The sequence below is a fragment of the Oncorhynchus gorbuscha genome, linkage group LG06 (assembly GCF_021184085.1).
Source record: "Oncorhynchus gorbuscha isolate QuinsamMale2020 ecotype Even-year linkage group LG06, OgorEven_v1.0, whole genome shotgun sequence".
NCBI classification, from domain to species: domain Eukaryota; kingdom Metazoa; phylum Chordata; class Actinopteri; order Salmoniformes; family Salmonidae; genus Oncorhynchus; species Oncorhynchus gorbuscha.
In genome coordinates this window covers 47,408,183-47,426,052 of record NC_060178.1, presented here as the reverse complement: position 1 = coordinate 47,426,052, position 17,870 = coordinate 47,408,183, and the positions used below count along the sequence as shown (strand labels likewise).

The following is a 17,870-nucleotide window of genomic DNA, read 5'->3' as shown; positions in this document are numbered from 1 at the left end:
TAATCAATCAATCAAATGCATTCATGAAGCCTTTTGTACATCAGCAGTTATCACAAAGTGCTTATACAGAAACCGAGCCTAAAACCCCAGAGAGGAAGCAATGCTGATGTAGAAGCACAGTGGCCAGGAAAAATCCTTAGAAAAGGCAAGAACCTAGGAAGAAACCTAAAGAAGAACCATGCTCTTTCTCCATTCTTCTCTCCCCCCCCCCCTCTTTCCCCTCTTACCTCTATGCCTGTCCTACCTCCATCGCTCCTCTCCCTCCTCTCCCCATCTCCTTTTCCCTCAGCCCTATAGCCAGGTAATCGCCATCTCTGTGGGTGTCATTACTGAGCCGTTTAGCTGTCCCTGCCTGTTCATTCACTCTCACCCACTGCTGTTCAATATATATTAAATGCATCCAGCTCGACGGGGGCAGTTTTAATGAATGAACAGGTGACCCGCTTTAATGAAGCTAACTGTTAGCCAAGCACGACCTGTCTTTAATGAAGCTAACCGTTAGCCAAGCACGACCTGTCTTTAATGAAGCTAACTGTTAGCCAAGCACGACCTGTCTTTAATGAAGCTAACCGTTAGCCAAGCACGACCTGTCTTTAATGAAGCTAACCGTTAGCCAAGCACGACCTGTCTTTAATGAAGCTAACCGTTAGCCAAGCACGACCTGTCTTTAATGAAGCTAACCGTTAGCCAAGCACGACCTGTCTTTAATGAAGCTAACCGTTAGCCAAGCACGACCTGTCTTTAATGAAGCTAACCGTTAGCCAAGCACGACCTGTCTTTAATGAAGCTAACCGTTAGCCAAGCACGACCTGTCTTTAATGAAGCTAACCGTTAGCCAAGCACGACCTGTCTTTAATGAAGCTAACCGTTAGCCAAGCACGACCTGTCTTGCATTCGATCATCCCTCATGTATGTGAAGTACATACACACAGACATACACATAAGCATGTATGCGCAAACACCAACGCACGCGTACACACACACACACACACACACACACACACACACACACACACACACACACACACACACACACACACACACACACACACACACACACACACACACACACACACACACACACACACACACACACACACACACACACACACAGAGGTTCAAGAGCAATCTACTGTATATTGTAAACCACAACGGCTGTCATTACTCAAAACTTTTGACGAAACCCGTTGCTCTTAATATATCTGAGTACAGTTACTTAAAGTGATTTTGAGGTCTTTACTCAAACTGATAAGAGTCACTGTGACCCTGTACGGGGTCCAGATTTGAGTGTCAGCTTGAATATGTTGAGTAACTCCCCCACTAAGCCATGCCTCCAATGTAAATCGGTCTTATTGAGTGAATTGTAGAGTTATAGCACCCATGATTGTATTTGTTAGTGACAGGGACGTGTTGAATTCGTATATGTTTTGTCCTTTGGCCTTCCCCAAGTGAGTTCCTAGGTGAATATTATCATTATAATTAAACTCTTTATGACAAAACATTACATCATAAGGCCTTATTTCGAGGCCTAGCTTGATCCTAATACAGTGGCCTGAAACTCATGGTGTACAGGCCACATCAGGCCTGCAAGTAGGGCTGCAAAATTCCAGCAACTGTCCCCCCCCAAAAAATATCCTGGTTCGAGGTTATTCAGGAATCTACCAGAATTTTGTAACCTTACCTTCAAGTCACATTATACTGGCTTGCAAAGTGATGTGTAATTCCTATTGGAATCCAGCCAGCGTTAGGATATCCAACAGTTGGAATTGTTATTCACCCGCAACCTGCCTTCATAATGACTGTCAGGGTTAGTTAGAAACAGGGTGAGGAGATTACATAAGCCATTTAAATTGGAACAATCATTTCAGTAACAGATGCAAAAAAATTATATAAATATAAAAATAAAAAAATGTATTAAATTATATAAATATAAATTAATCATTGGATTTGTTTAGAAAAATGTATGTTATTTATCTTTGTGTAGCAGAAGATTAATCAACCAATCACGCAATGCACATAAACCCACAGTCCAAAAAATGGACCTGCGGTAGAGCATGCTGGCTAAAATGTTCATTTGTTGTTATAAATGTAAAAGATTTAGTTGATGTGTCTTCTCGTTTAGTTCAGCCAGTACCACCTAAACATTTGAAGTAAAAATGACTTTTCATTGACTGAGTTCAACTTGCTAGAAGTATTTGAGTTAACAAATGCCTTGGGGTTCACAATGCAAACTTAGTTCTAAAGCTAAATCAATGTGGCCCAAAAACGAGTTTATTCACTATTTCTGCAAGTTCCCAGAATCAGATACGTCACGAAATCTGTTTTAAAACTCAAACAGCAAAGATGTTTAATACTTTGATAGGAGTTGGATGGAGAGGAGAGGACGATGAAGAAGATTAAGTCGCCATCTTTTCCAGAGAGGTGAAGTTAGCACAACACACACACGCTGCATACACACAAACATACACACACAAACATACACACACAAGGTATGGCAGGTTGATAAACTAAGAGGTAGGGGGTCCAATCAAAAATACATATTTTGACTAATAGGTCAAAAATAATATGTTAACTGTATAGATAACCCTCTACAAAAACCAATGGTCCAAACCTCATCCCAATGGTCCAAACCTCATCCCAATGGTCCAAACCTCATCCCAATGGTCCAAACCTCATCCCAATGGTCCAAACCTCATCCCAAAAACTGGTTGAATCAACGTCGTTTCCAAATAATTTCAACAAATTAATTCATTGTGATCACATTGAATAAACGTGGAAAAATGATTCGATTTGCAAAAAGTCATCAATGTAAATGTCGTCTTTTTTTTGTATCCAACTTTGAACCTAAATCCAATCACACGGTGAAATGTTTTGGTGATTTCACATTGAATTCACGTTAGTTGACCACTCAAGCAAATGGAAATAAAAAATACATGTAGAACTGATGTCTGTGCCCAGTGTGATGTCTCTATCATAATCTGTCCCAAACACTTCTCCCACAGTCCCGGGGAGTTCTCCCCTTCACAGGGGTCTACCACAGCCTCTTGGTTTCCACCAATCAGAGTGCTTGCATGCACATTTGGCCTTTGACCCCTCCCACTCAGAGTGGCTATCATTGTTGGCAGATGAAGACACATGTTTGGCTGCCAACCAAGTTATCAGTGTGTTTCATCGGAAGATTGTGCGTGCATCCAAAAAGTGAGTTGAGGGTTTACTGTTGTGGGTTTTTTTGTTTGTTAGCAATGCTCAGTCACGTATATTTACTTTCTAACATTTGGAACTGCGCGTACAGTACTGTTTGTAACCTGCAGCTAATGTTTGTGTATATTTCAGATACAACATCTGCATATTGTTTATATTGTCTGTGCCAGCATTGCCTAAATTGCTATGAGTATTTATGCATAGTATGTTAGTTTAGAGATGGTTATTGTATAGCCTGTAATTCTTGCACATGCTACCACTGCATATTCATAGTTCACACTTGTGCTATGCCATGGCTAGTTTCTGGAACCTAATAGAAAGTTCAGATGGTTCTTGGAGCTTGTGCATGCGCAGAGTAGTTTATGACCCTGTGGTACCAGGGCAGAACAGATAAGATCTCCGACAGTCACATGTTTTGTTGATGTGTACAGTGCATACGGAAAGTATCTGTCCTGTTGCCTAGTCACTTTACCCCTACCTACATGTACATACAGTTGATTCGGAAAGTATTCAGACCCCTTGACTTTTTTCACATTTTGTTACGTCACAGCCTTATTCAGCAACGAAAAAATCCTCATCAATCTATACACAAAACCCCATAATGACAAAGCAAGAACAGGTTTTGATACATTTTGGAAAATGTATTAAAAACAAAAAACTGAAATATCACATTTACATAATTATTCAGACCCTTTACTCAGTACTTTGTTGAAGCACCTTTTGCAGTGATTACAGCCTTGAGTCTTCTTGGGTATGACGCTACAAGCTTGGCACACCTGTATTTTGGGAGTTTCTCCCATTCTTCTCTGCAAATCCTCTCAAGCTCTGTCAGGTTGGACGGGGAGCGTCGATGCACAGCTCTTTTCAGGTCTCTTTAGAGATGTTCGATAGGGTTCAAGTCCGGGCTCTGGTTGGGCCACTCAAGGACATTCAGAGACTTGTCCTGAAGCCACTCCTGCACTCCTGGCTGTGTGCTTAGGGTCGTTGTCCTGTTGGAAGGTGAATCTTCGCCCCAGTCTGAGGACCTGAGTGCTCTAGAGCAGGTTTTCATCAAGGATTTCTCTGTACTTTGCTCCATTGATCTTTCCCTCGATCCTGACCAGTCTCCCAGTTCCTGTCGCTGAAAAACATCCCCACAGCATGATTCTGCCACCACTATGCTTCACTGTAGGGATGGTACCAGGATTCCTCCAGATGTGACGCTTGGCATTCAGGCCAAAGAGTTCAATCTTGGTTTCATCAGACCAGAGAATATTGTTTCTTATGGTCTAAAAGTCTTTTAAGTGCCTTTTGGCAAACACCAAGCAGGCTGCTATGTGCCTTTTACTGAGGAGTGGCTTCCATCTGGCCCCTCTACCATACAGGCCTGATTGGTGGAGTGCTGTAGAGATGGTTGTCCTTCTGGAAGGTTCTCCCATCTCCACAGAGAAACTCTGGAGCACTGGCAGAGTGACAATCGGGTTCTTGGTCAACTCCCTGACCAAGGCCCTTCCCTATTGCTCAGTTTGGCTGGGTGCCCGGCACTATGAAGAGTCTTGATGGTTCCAAACTTCTTCCATTTAAGAATGATGGAGGCACTATGTTCTTGGGGACCTTCAATGCTGCAGAAATGTTTCGGTACCATTCCCCAGATCTGTGCCTCAACACAATCCTGTCTCTGAGCTCTATGGACAATTCCTTCGACCTCATGGCGTGGTTTTTTGCTGACATGCACTGTCCACTGTGGGACCTTATATAGACAGGTGTGTGCCTTTCCAAATCATGTCCAATCAATTGAATTTACCACAGGTGGACTCCAATCAAGTTGTAGAAACATCTCAAGGATGATCAATGGAAACACGATGCTCAATTTCAAGTCTCATAGCAAAGGGTCTGAATACTTATTTAAATAATGTATCTGTTTTTTATTTGTAAAACATTTGCAAAAATATCTAAAAACCTGTTTTCACTTTGTCATTATGGGGTATTGTGTGTAGATTGATGATGATTTTATATAATTAATCCATTTTAGAATAAGGAATAAACATGGGAAAGGGATCTGAATACTTTCTGAATGCACTCTATGCCATTTAGCAGACACTTTTATCCAAAGTAACTCAGTCATGTGTGCATACCTTTTTACGTATAGGTGGTCCCAATGGGAATCAAACTCACAGCCTGTGGTGTTGCAAGCGCCAAGCTCTACCGACTGAGCAACACAGAGAAGGGAGATGTCCTTTCGTTTTTGGAATACGACTGCACCCCATTCCTTTTTAGTCGTGCTGGCATTTCTAAAACTACTTCCCCAGCTCAGCCTGCCTTACTTACTTCACCCAGAGAGACTGCCCCTGTCTTCCCTACTTCCCCACTCTCCTCATCATCAGGAAGATCCTAAAGCACTTTACAACATTTAACCTGTGAAGCGGTTCCATTGGATTTTAGGGGAGTTGCGGGACAGAGTTTCTGTAAAGCTACATAGGACAAACTGACTTCACCGTTTCTCTTCCCTCTCAGCGATGATCTGTTCTTGTTCTGTGTGAAAGAGATTTAAGCATCTCATGCATCCATGGTCGCTGTGTTACTAAGAGAGAAAGAGAGATAGGACTCTATCGCAAACTACTATCCATCACCTTGAAAAATATAGAAAAATAAAACAAGTTATAGATTAAAACTATTTATTGAGAGATGTTATGTTCTCATCTATGTTGATTGTTGATCACTGCATGAATGGATAATAACATGATAGTTGTGTGGTCGCTTGATTCCTTAGTTTTTTTGCGCCAAACCATTTGCTTGCAGCTCCACTAGATATATTGTAGGGTTGTGTTCCCCTGCTCAGACGTTGCATGCCTCAACCAATGGTTCCGTGCCACATCATTGACTGTGCCATCGGGCCATGCATGACCCCAATGCATTTACAAACTACACTATGTCCAGGCCAGTATATATTTTTACCTGACCAGGTCATGAGATCAGGAAAAACTCCAGGCCCCAGAAAAGACACACATTTTGCCACACCAATTTTGAACATGTGACACCACCTCTACGAAGACCTGTTAACACTCAGACAGAGCGTCAGGGATCTTATTCTCTTCCGCATGCATGGCAAGACGAGGGGTGGTGTTCTGTGTCTATTTGTCAATAACAGCTGGTGCGCGAAATCTAATATTAAAGAAGTCTCAAGGTTTTGTTCGCCTGAGGTAGAGTACCTCATGATAAGCTGTAGACCACCCTATTTACCAAGAGAGTTTTCATCCTTATTTTTTGTAGCTGACTATTTACCACCACAAACCGATTCTGGCACTAAGACATACTCAATTAGCTGAATTCCGCCCTAAGCGAACAAGAAAATGCTCATCCAGAGGCGGCGTTCCTAGTGGCCGGTGAATTCAATGCAGGAAAACTTAAATCCGTTTTACATAATATTTACCAGAATGTAACGTGCAACCAGAGGAAAAAAATCTAGACCACCTTTACTTCACACAGAGATGCGTATAAAGCTCTCCCTCACCCTCCATTTGGCAAATCTGACCATAATACTATCTTCCTGACTCCTGCTTACAAGCTAAAACTAAAGCAGGAAGCACCAACGACTTGCTCAATACGGAAGTGGTCAGATGATGCAGATGTTAAGCTACAGGACTGTTTTGCTAGCACAGACTAGAATATGTTCAGGGATTCATCCAATGTCATTGAGGAGTGTACCACACCAGTCACCGGCTTATCAATAACTTCGTCCCCACAGTGACCATACGTACATACCCCAACCAGAAGCCATGGATTACAGGCAACATCCGCACTGACCTAAAGGGTAGAGCTGCTGCTTTCAAGGAGCGAGACTCTAACAAGGACGCTTATAAGAAATCCCGCTATGCCCTCAGACGAACTATCAAACAGGCAAATTGTCAATACAGGATTAAGATTGAATCCTACTACACCGGCTCTGACATTCGCCGGATGTGGCAGGGCTTGACAACTATTACGAACTACAAAGGGAAACCCAGCCGCGAGCTGCCCAGTGACACGGGCCTACCAGATGAGCTAAATTACTTCTATGCGTGTTTCAAGGTAAGCAAAACTGAAGCATACATGAGAGAACTAGCTGTTGCGGACGACGGTGTGATCATGCTCTCTGTAACCGATTGTGAGTAAGACCTTTAAACAGATAAATATTCACAAGGCCGCAGGGCCAGACGGATTACCAGGACGTGTACTCAGAGCATGCACTCTGGCAAGTGTTTTCACTGACATTTTCAACCTATCCCTATAATACCAACATGTTTCAAGCAGACCACCATAGTCCCTCTGTCCAAGAATGGCAAGGTAACCTGCCTAAATGACTACCGACCCATAGTACTCAAGTCTGTAGCCATGAAGTGCTTTGAATGGCTGGTCATGGCTCACATCAACACCATCATCCCAGAAGCACTAGGCCCACTCCAATTCGCATACCGCCCCAACAGATTCACAGATGACGCAATCTCTATTGTACTCCACACTGCCCTTTCCCACCTGGACAAAAGAGACACCTACGTGAGAATGCTATTCTGCCTCTATCTCACAGTCAATAAAGAAGGCTCATGGTTCCATCACAAGCTCACCGTCCGTTTGATTCATTTTTCTATTCAGGGCCGCAATTTTCTCTGTGGACATGTACCCCCACATTCAGAAATTGCTTTTTGCCCCCCCCCCCAGTTTTATCATTAGAATGTCAAAACTTGTGAATAAGTCACCACAGGTTAATGAGAAGAGTGTGCTTGAAAGGGTGCACATAACTCTGCAATGTTGGCTTGTATTGGAGAGAGTCTCAGTCTTGAATCATTTTTCACACACAGTCTGTGCGTGTGTCACAGTGTCACATCACCCAGATGGGCCAGTCGTGTGAGAAACTCGTCATCATGCAAGTGGTCAGACAAGTGAATATTATGGTCCATAAAGAAAACTTTAAGCTCATCTCTCAATTTAAAAAAATAAATGTGTCAATACTTTGCCCCTTGATAACCAGCGTATGTTGTAAAAGTGTTACATGGTCGCTGCCCGTATCATTGCATAATGCAGAAAATACACGAGAGTTCAGGTGCCTTGCTTTAACAAAGTTAACCATTTTCACTGTAGTGTCCAAAACATCTTTCAAGCTGTCAGGCATTCCCTTGGCAGCAAGAGCCTCTCGGTGGTTTCTGCAGTGTTACCCAAGTGGCGTTGGGAGCAACTGCTTGCACACGCATTACCACTCCACTATGTCTCCCTGTCATGGCTTTTGCACCAACAGTACAGATACCAACACATCTTGACCACCAAAGTCCATTTGATGCCCAGTACTTTAACAAGATCCTCTCCTGTTGTCCTGGTTTCCAGTGGTTTGCAGAAGAGGACGTCTTCCTTAATTGACTCCCCCATAAAGGTAATGGACATATGCCAGAAAGCTATGCCAGGCCTGCCAAGTCTGTTGACTCATCCAGCTGTAAGGCATATAATTCACTGGCTTGTATACGAAGCAGTAATTATTTAAAAACATCTCCTGCCATGTCACTGATGCGTCGTAAAACAGTGTTGTTTGATGAAGACATTGTCTGTATATTTTGGGGGGCCTTTCCCCCCAGCATTGTCACAACCATATCCGCAGCAGCAGGAAGAATTAAGTCCACCACAATAGTATGGGGCTTGCCTGTTCTAGCCACTCGGTAGCTCACCATATAAGACTCTTCTAGCCCCTTCTTATTAATGGTATCTGTTCCTTTTATACACGTCTTACTACTCGAAAGTCGTCTTTATTCTCGCTCCAAAATCTCCTGTGGCTTATTTTTCAAATTGTCATGTTTCGTTTCTAAATGTCTGCATGTGAATCACATTTTAATTTGGCGTACCCCCCGATGGCATTGCGCGTACCTTGGGAATACCTGATCCAAGGCAAGTGGTATTGAGATAGTAATCTGAAATGTTTCCATCATCCCTCAAACAGAGCCCTAGCTAGTAGAACCCAATGACAACATGGCGACAACATGGCCGCTTCCCCGGTTATAAAAAGGTGGGAATGATAGAGATAATAAGGTAGTGAGGGAATGATAGAGATAATAAGGTGGTGAGGGAATGATAGAGATAATAAGGTGATGAGGGAATGATAGAGATAATAAGGTGTGAAGGTGTCAACAGAGATTTAGTGTCCTCACAACCCTCTGGGACCTGGCAGACTCCGGAAAAAGGGAGCACATTATGCATCCCAAATGGCACCCTATTCCCTACATATTGAACTACAAAACTAGTGCGCGGTGTAGGAAATAATGTGACATTTAGGGTGACATTCCACAGGTGACTAAGTCAATATACAACCAAATATAATGGCTCCTGGATCTCCTAGGACTGTCCGTCTGCAACCCTAACCTGTTTTTTACCTCCTCTGCTCTCTGAGTGACCGATAGCCTTGGTAACGGTGGAAGAGAAAATGCTTTTTGTATTTTATATTTCTCAGCGCGGACAACCTTCAACTTGTTCACCCGTTCTCAAGAAGTCGAAAGTCGCGGCCATACATATTTACTTTTGACCACGAAAAATAGACGAGGGACCGCGACACACATTAAATATCATTCTGCCTTCTACAGCAAGGGATAGTCTTCATTGTATTCAAAATGTACATTCTTACATCAAATGTATACCTAGCAATAGCTTTTTCAATAGCAAATGGCACGCAATGAAAATAGATGGCACATTTTTTTTTACAACATCGTAACACAGTTTCAAATACAGTGCAAACAACGAAGAAAAGCGAGGTTTTCAGTCAGAGTGCCGATCTGAACCGGCAATTCTCCACAACGGTTACGGGAAATGTTCCAAAAGCATCCAAGTTCACCAGCATCAATGATGATCATCATTTGTGTGCCACCAGTCAAACTATCCAGTGCTGCTTTGAGACAAGATCCTATCACGTGCTTGTGTTGCGCTCAGAGCAGCCATTCCCTTTCTCTCGTTTTGTAATGACGTTCCCTTCATCACAGCATATAATAGTTCCTGAAAGTGTGCAGCACTGGATAAAGGAGTCTCCTCTCCTCAGCTCTGATACATGATAGAGCTGGCCTTCTGTAGACTGAAGGTGCAGAGTAGCAGTGTGCCACTGTAGACAGGGAGGGAGCATGCTTATGAAATGGCACCCTATTCCTTATGATGTGGGCAGAGGCTTAGCACCTAGTAAGCCTAGCCCCCTCGGACACCTTGTCCCTGTCTTCTAAATTTATGATACAAGTGCACTACTTTTGCCCAGGGCCCATAGGGATCTAAGTGCACTATACAATATAGGGAATAGGGTGTCATCTAAGACACAGCCAAGGTTCAGTGGCTGAACACCGGCCACGGAATATTATCTATGTCTCTCCTGAGTGCTGTCCCTCCGGAGGGACTAAACAGCAGCATTAGAGTAAAACAACACATTAGGCACTACCAGGTCTTACAGCTTGGGGGTGCTGCCCTGTGCTTTGAGTGGCCTGGAGGGAGCAGTTCTGAACTGGGGAAGGTAGAGGGGAACAGAAATCATCCCTATCCCTACCACCGCCGCCTTGTCACTGGACTCACTAAACATAGAGTCCCGACACCCAAGTAGAGGGTTGGACTCAATGGATGAGCACTCTCTCCGCAGAACCACCGCCTCTTTGAGCAGCATAGCCTCTGTGTTTTCCTCCCTCTTCTCCTCCTCCTCCTCTTCCTCACTCTCCTCCTGGTAGCCCATTCCCAGGTAATACAGGTCCTTCTCCTCTATCCCCCCATCCCTCTCTCCTCCCAGGGCCTCATCCTCCTGTTCCGACGTCTCAGAAAACTCCTCCGCATAATTGTAAGAGCCTGAACACTGTGGGTCCAGGTCCGACTCTCCGGCTCGGGAATGGGAATTCTCCAGCTCCCACAGGCCTCCGGGGAAGGAGCCGGAAATGTCAGAGTTGTTGGCGGAGAAGTTGCCCTCGTCGCTGGAGCGGCTGAGGCTGCCGCTCTGCTTGTAGCGCCGGCAGGGGTCATCTGAGAGCAGGACCATAGCATAGGTCACTGTCGACTGGGATGAGCTCTCCACACTCCTGGGGAGATCTGGGGGCTGGGGGGTCTCCTCCTCCTCCTCTGGGACCTCAGGCACCTCTAAGTCCAAGAGGGATGGGGTGGAGGCTGGGATCAGGATGCTGTCCTTGTCTGGGGCTGGGTGACAAGTCTTCTCTACGATGGTGGCCTGGGAGATAGTCTCTGAGATGAGGAGTGGTGGCCAGGCTGGGAGGCCCTCTGGTTGGCGGAACAACTGCTCCATAGTCTCAGCCTGGACAGGACCACAGAACAGTAGTTAGGAACACAGCAAGGTAAACTGGCCTGCCAACTGCCATAAGTAAGCTATAGAGTTCATGTAGTTTATAGAATAGTTGATCTAAATAGCAGCCCTACAGGGAGCCTAGTGGTTAGAGTGTTGGGCCAGTAACCAAAAGGTTGCTGGATCAAAAACCCTGAGTTAACAAGGCAAAGATCTGTTGTTCTGAGCAAGGCAGTCAACCCACTGTTCCCAGGGCCATGAAGAAGTGGATGTTGATTATAGCAGCCCACAGAAACTCTATGATTCAGAGGGGTTGGGTTAAATTTTCGGGAGACACATTTCAGTTGAACGCATTCAGTTGTACAACTGACTAGGTATCCCCCTTTCCCTTTCCCTACAGGTGATCTTAATTGGATCACCCTGTTGCAAGAGAACTTTTAAAAGGCTTCTGAAGTTCGTCATTTCCACTTTGACATTTCAGACTTGTATCAACCCCTACAAAAATCTCCATGAATTATAATTCACATTTCCTGTTGCTGCAGTATTATTTTCCTGTTGTATCCAACAAGCTCAAATGAAGATCCTACATTTGTATATAGAGTGTGTTGTGGTAAATGTGCTGTGTTTTTCATGGTCACTGCTATTTAGAGATAGTATGATTATATTCAAGAGTAAATGGGTTTATTGTCCATCTCACCTTCCTGAAGTCCACCCCCTGGGCCCAGGAACAGTTGCTTGGGTTGGGAACATCCTTCCACATGAACTTCTTCATGCTGGGATTCAGACAGAATAGGAGTTAAAAGTCTCCAGTCTCCAATCAAAAACCTCTCCCTCTCTCTCTTTCATCTACCTATCTCTCCCTTTCCCCTTTCTCTCTCTGCCCCCTCTCACACCCCCTTTCTCCATGTCTCCCTCTTCGTCAGAACACATTCAGCCAATCACGACAGTAATTGAACCCTCAGGACATTCTTTCTGTTGTTCAAATGTCACGTAGACTCTAATTACATTCCTAATCGGTGTGTCTGACAACATTCCTCAGATCAATAATCACCCCCTAGAATGACCACTTTAGTCTTCACCACCTACCCAAAGGCCAAAACCATAGGTCCTCTCTTTCTTAGTGACAGACCCACTACACATAGTATCTGTTATGTACTTATTGAGTAATGTCCTTATGTAACAGAATACACCACTGCTATTGAGCAGTAAACAAAGTGTTTGATCAATTATATGAGATATAATCTTACTGGTTTCGGGATATGACCAGGGTGACGAAGAGGACAATGGCAAGGAAAGCGATGATCATCATCAGCATGTAGGCAGCAGGCCCAGCGTTGGCCCCCCTAAAGGCTGGAGGACAGGACAACACCATGGTAAGGCTATCAATCAATCCATATTGGATCAGATTCAGAGGACAGTCAATAAATACATATCCCTAAGGGATACGCTGCAATGTACATATAATGTACTTATGTACTACTGCCCAATATACATAGACTTGAAATCACTGGCCACTTTAATAATGGAACACTGGTCAATTTAAAACATTTTTTTAACTAGGCATGTTAGTTAAGAACAAATTCTTATTTACAATGACAGCCTACCAGGGAACAGTGGGTTAACTGCCTGTTCAGGGGCAGAACGACAGATTTTTACCTTGTCAGCTCAGGGATTTCATCCAGCAACCTTTCGCTTACTGGCCCAACAAGCTAACCACTAGGCAGATATTACTTGTTAGATATTACTGCACTGTTGGAGCTAGAAGCACAAGCATTTTGCTACGCCCACTGTAACATCTGCTAAACACGTGTACGTTACAAATAAAATACAATTTGTAGCCTTCAGAAATATTGGTGCAAGGGTGGATTGTATTGGTTGTATTCATCCCTGAAGGTAGAGCTTACCTTTAGTATACACTGGCTCTCCTTCTCCATCTGTAAACACTGGATACAAGATGAACACATACTCCTCAGAGCCATAGAAATCACCTGGAAAATAAAGGCAGAGAATAGAGATGCTCAGATTAGTCAGACTGAAGCATGAATATATACTGTCACTAGAGGGCGCCAGATATTCACAGCCAACAATCTCTCAAACTGGAACTCGAAGTGGACTGAAATATTCACCTCAATTTGACAATATCAATTGTCCTGCAGTGGTTGTGTGGGTTTATTTAGGCCATTCTAGATACATTTAGAATTAAAATGTTAAATGGAACTGGGTGTTGCGAAAGAAAAGGAGACCCAGAGAGAGAATACAATGGCGCCGTTTACAATACAATGGGGATGGCTGCCGTTTTACGGCTCCTAACCAACTGCTATTTTGTTCATTTTTTCGCATTGTTTATAACTAATTTTGTACATAATGTTGCTTCGACCGTCTATTATGACCGAAAAGAGCTTACTAAAGACAAAATGAGAAAAAAAATCCAGAAAATCACATTGTAGGATTTTTTATGAATTTATTAGCAAATTATGTTTTTTTTTTTCATTTTGTCTGTCTTAGTTGAAGTGTACCTATGATGACAATTACAGGCCTCTCATCTTTTTAAGTGGGAGAACTTGCACAATTGGTTGCTGACTAAATACTTTTTTGCCCCACTGTATATATATATGAGTGCATCAATGACGTCATCCCCACAATGACCGTACGTACATTTCCCAAACAGAAGCCACAGGCAACATCCGCACCGAGCTAAAGGCCAGAGTTTCCGTTTTCAAGGAGCGGGACACTAAACATCAAACAGGCAAAGTGTCAATACAGGACTAAGATAGAATACCTACTTTTTTATTTTACCAGGCAAGTCAGTTAAGAACAATTCTTATTTTGCGATGAAGGCCTACCCCAGCCAAACCCTCCCCTAACGACACTGGGCCAATTATGCGCCACCCTATGGGCCCCGGGATCAAACCAGGGTCTGTAGTGATGCCTCTAACACAGAGATGCAGTGGCTTAGACTGCTGCGCCACCCAGGAGCCTCAGCTATACACTGACTCTGACGCTCGTCTGATGTGGCTTGAAAAATATTATGGACTACAAAGGGAAGCTAAGCCGCGAGATGCCCAGTGACGTGAGCCTACCAGATTAAATAAATGCCTTTTATGCTTGCTTCAAGGCAAGCAACACTGAATCATGCAACAACACATCTGCCACGCTGATCCTCAACACTGGGGCCCCTCAGGGGTGCGTGCTTAGGCCCCTCCTGTACTCCCTGTTCACCCATGACTGCGTGGCCAAGCACGACTCCAACACCGTCATTAAGTTTTCTGACGACAGAGCAGTGGTAGGCCTAATCACCGACAACGATGAGACAGCCTATAGGGAGGAGGTCAGAGACCTGGCAGTGTGGTGCCAGGGCACCAACCTCTCCCTCAATGTGAGCAAGACAAAGGAGCTGATCGTGGACTTCAGGAAAAGGCAGGACGAACAGGCCCCCATTAACATCGACGGGAAGGTGGTGGAGCGGGTCGATAGTTTCAAGTTCCTTGGTGTCCACATCACCAACGGTCCAAACATGGTCCAAACACACCAAGACCGCTGTGAAGAGGGCACGACAACACCTTTCCCCCCTCAGGAGACTGAAAAGATTTGGCATGGGTCCCCAGATCCTCAAAAAGTTCTACAGCTGCACCATCAAGAGCATCCTGACCGGTTGCATCACGTTCTAGTATGGCAACTGCTCAGCATCTGAACATAAAGCGCTACAGATGGTAGTGCGTACTGCCCAGTACATCACTGGGTCCAAGCTTCCTGACATCCAGGACCTATATGCTAGGCAGTGTCAGCGGAAGGCCCTAAAAATGTTCAAAAACTCCAGTCACCCAAGTTGGGCGAGAGACTATACTCTCTGCTACCGCATTGCAATCGATATCGGAGCCAAGTCTAGGTCCAAAAAGCTCCTTTACAGTTTCTACCCCTAAGTCATAAGATTGCTGAACAATTAATCAAATGGCCACCTGGACTATTTACATTTACCTGCCACCCCCCCCCCCCTTTTTGTTTATACGTTTTTATACTGCTGTTTACTGTCTATGCATAGTTAATTTACAAATTACCTCGACTAACCTGTACCCCCGCACATCGACTCGGTACTGGTTCCCCCTGTATATAGCCTCATTATTGTTATGGAATGAGAAAGAGCGACATGAGAACGTACCATGTAGGTAGAAGACTTGGTCAGTAGGGGGGACCCTGGTCCACCTCTCCCTGCCCACTGTGGTCTGACCCTGTGTGTTCTGGTGGTTCTCACCCGACCACTCTACGACCAGGGAACACGGTACACTGCTGTTGTGCTGCAGCGACCACGACAGGACCACACAACTACTGTTCACACGGGACACACAGAACGAACGCACACACTGGCCTGGAGAGAGGGAGGAAGAGGGAAGGGAGAGAGGGAGGAAGAGGGAAGGGAGAGTGGGAGGAAGAGGGAAGGGAGAGTGGGAGGAAGAGGGAAGGGAGAGTGGGAGAAAGGGAGGGGGGAAGGGAGGGAGAGGGAGGAAGAGGGAAGGGAGAGGGGGAGGAAGAGGGAAGGGAAGGGAGAGGGGAGGAAGAGGGAAGGGAGAGGGGAGGAAAGAGGGAAGGGAGAGAGGGAGGAAGAGGGAAGGGAGAGAGGGAGGAAGAGGGAAGGGAGAGTGGGAGGAAGAGGGAATGGAGAGAGGGAGGAAGAGGGAAGAGAGAGGGGGAGGAAGAGAGAAGAGAGAGTGGGAGGAAGAGAGAAGGGAGAGTGGGAGGAAGAGGGAAGTGAGAGTGTGAGGAAGAGGGAATGGAGAGAGGGAGGAAGAGGGAAGGGAGAGAGGGAGGAAGAGGGAAGGGAGAGAGGCAGGAAGAGGGAAGGGAGAGTGGGAGGAAGAGGGAATGGAGAGAGGGAGGAAGAGGGAATGGAGAGTGGGAGGAAGAGAGAAGGGAGGAAGAGGGAAGTGGGAGGAAGAGGGAAGGGAGAGTGGGAGGAAGAGAGAAGGGAGAGTGGGAGGAAGAGGGAAGTGAGAGTGGGAGGAAGAGAGAAGTGAGAGTGGGAGGAAGAGAGAAGTGAGAGTGGGAGGAAGAGAGAAGGGAGAGTGGGAGGAAGAGGGAAGGGGGAGTGGGAGGAAGAGGGAAGGGAGAGAGGGAGGAAGAGGGAAGGGAGAGAGGGAGGAAGAGAGAAGGGAGAGTGGGAGGAAGAGAGAAGGGAGAGTGGGAGGAAGAGAGAAGGGAGAGTGGGAGGAAGAGAGAAGGGTGAGTGGGAGGAAGAGTGAAGAGAGAGAGTCGGAGGAAGAGGGAAGGGAGAGAGGGAGGAAGAGGGAATGGAGAGAGGGAGGAAGAGGGAAGAGAGAGTGGGAGGAAGAGAGAAGAGAGAGTGGGAGGAAGAGAGAAGGGAGAGTGGGAGGAAGAGGGAAGTGAGAGTGGGAGGAAGAGGGAATGGAGAGAGGGAGGAAGAGGGAAGGGAGAGAGGGAGGAAGAGGGAAGGGAGAGAGGGAGGAAGAGGGAAGGGAGAGTGGGAGGAAGAGGGAATGGAGAGAGGGAGGAAGAGGGAATGGAGAGAGGGAGGAAGAGGGAAGGGAGAGTGGGAGGAAGAGGGAAGTGAGAGTGGGAGGAAGAGGAAAGTGAGAGTGGGAGGAAGAGGGAAGGGAGAGTGGGAGGAAGAGAGAAGGGAGAGTGGGAGGAAGAGGGAAGGGAGAGTGGGAGGAAGAGAGAAGTGAGAGTGGGAGGAAGAGAGAAGGGAGAGTGGGAGGAAGAGGGAAGGGGGAGTGGGAGGAAGAGGGAAGGGAGAGAGGGAGGAAGAGGGAAGGGAGAGAGGGAGGAAGAGAGAAGGGAGAGTGGGAGGAAGAGAGAAGGGAGAGTGGGAGGAAGAGAGAAGGGAGAGTGGGAGGAAGAGAGAAGGGAGAGTGGGAGGAAGAGGGAAGGGAGAGAGGGAGGAAGAGGGAAGGGAGAGAGGGAGGAAGAGGGAAGGGAGAGAGGGAGGAAGAGAGAAGGGAGAGAGGCAAAAGGAGGAAGAGTGAGAGGGATAAATAAAGATAATAACATGGTTATATTTTCTGTCCGTGTCTAACATTTTCTGTTACTCTTCTTCTACTACTGTGTGTTTTCTGCTACTTCTGACATGCGAGGGAATTAGCACAATGACGAGTTGTCCCCCTCCTGTCCTTGACTATAAAATAAACTGATCAGCAGCTTTTTATTTTGGGCCCATTCATAGTCAGTTTTTTTTTCTTCAATAGGAAACCTAATAGGACCAGCACTACTTGTGTCACAGTTAATGGTTTCCTCTCAACTAATTAGCTATTAATCAAAATATGAACAACAGGAGAACACACACACACAAAACACACAAACATCCCGGTGCGTCACAGAGACCTGTGCTGAGAAGAGTTCCATTTTACAATCAATTCCATAACAGCTATTAGACCTCGGAAGACGACATCCCAAGCCAGAGATAATAGCT

At 45.4% G+C, this 17,870-nt stretch overlaps 1 protein-coding gene across 1 annotated transcript in view; it reads right to left on the bottom strand.

Annotated features, from left to right (window-relative positions):
* Window positions 1-8,259: 8,259 nt before the first annotated feature.
* LOC124038032 (leptin receptor-like) overlaps window positions 8,260-17,870 on the bottom strand; it is an 84,244-nt gene continuing 74,633 nt past the window's right edge. Inside the window, 5 exon segments of the mRNA XM_046353405.1 lie at window positions 8,260-11,461; window positions 12,147-12,222; window positions 12,697-12,799; window positions 13,354-13,437; window positions 15,606-15,812. Coding sequence (XP_046209361.1) covers window positions 10,616-11,461; window positions 12,147-12,222; window positions 12,697-12,799; window positions 13,354-13,437; window positions 15,606-15,812 — 1,316 coding nt within the window. The 3' untranslated portion in view covers window positions 8,260-10,615.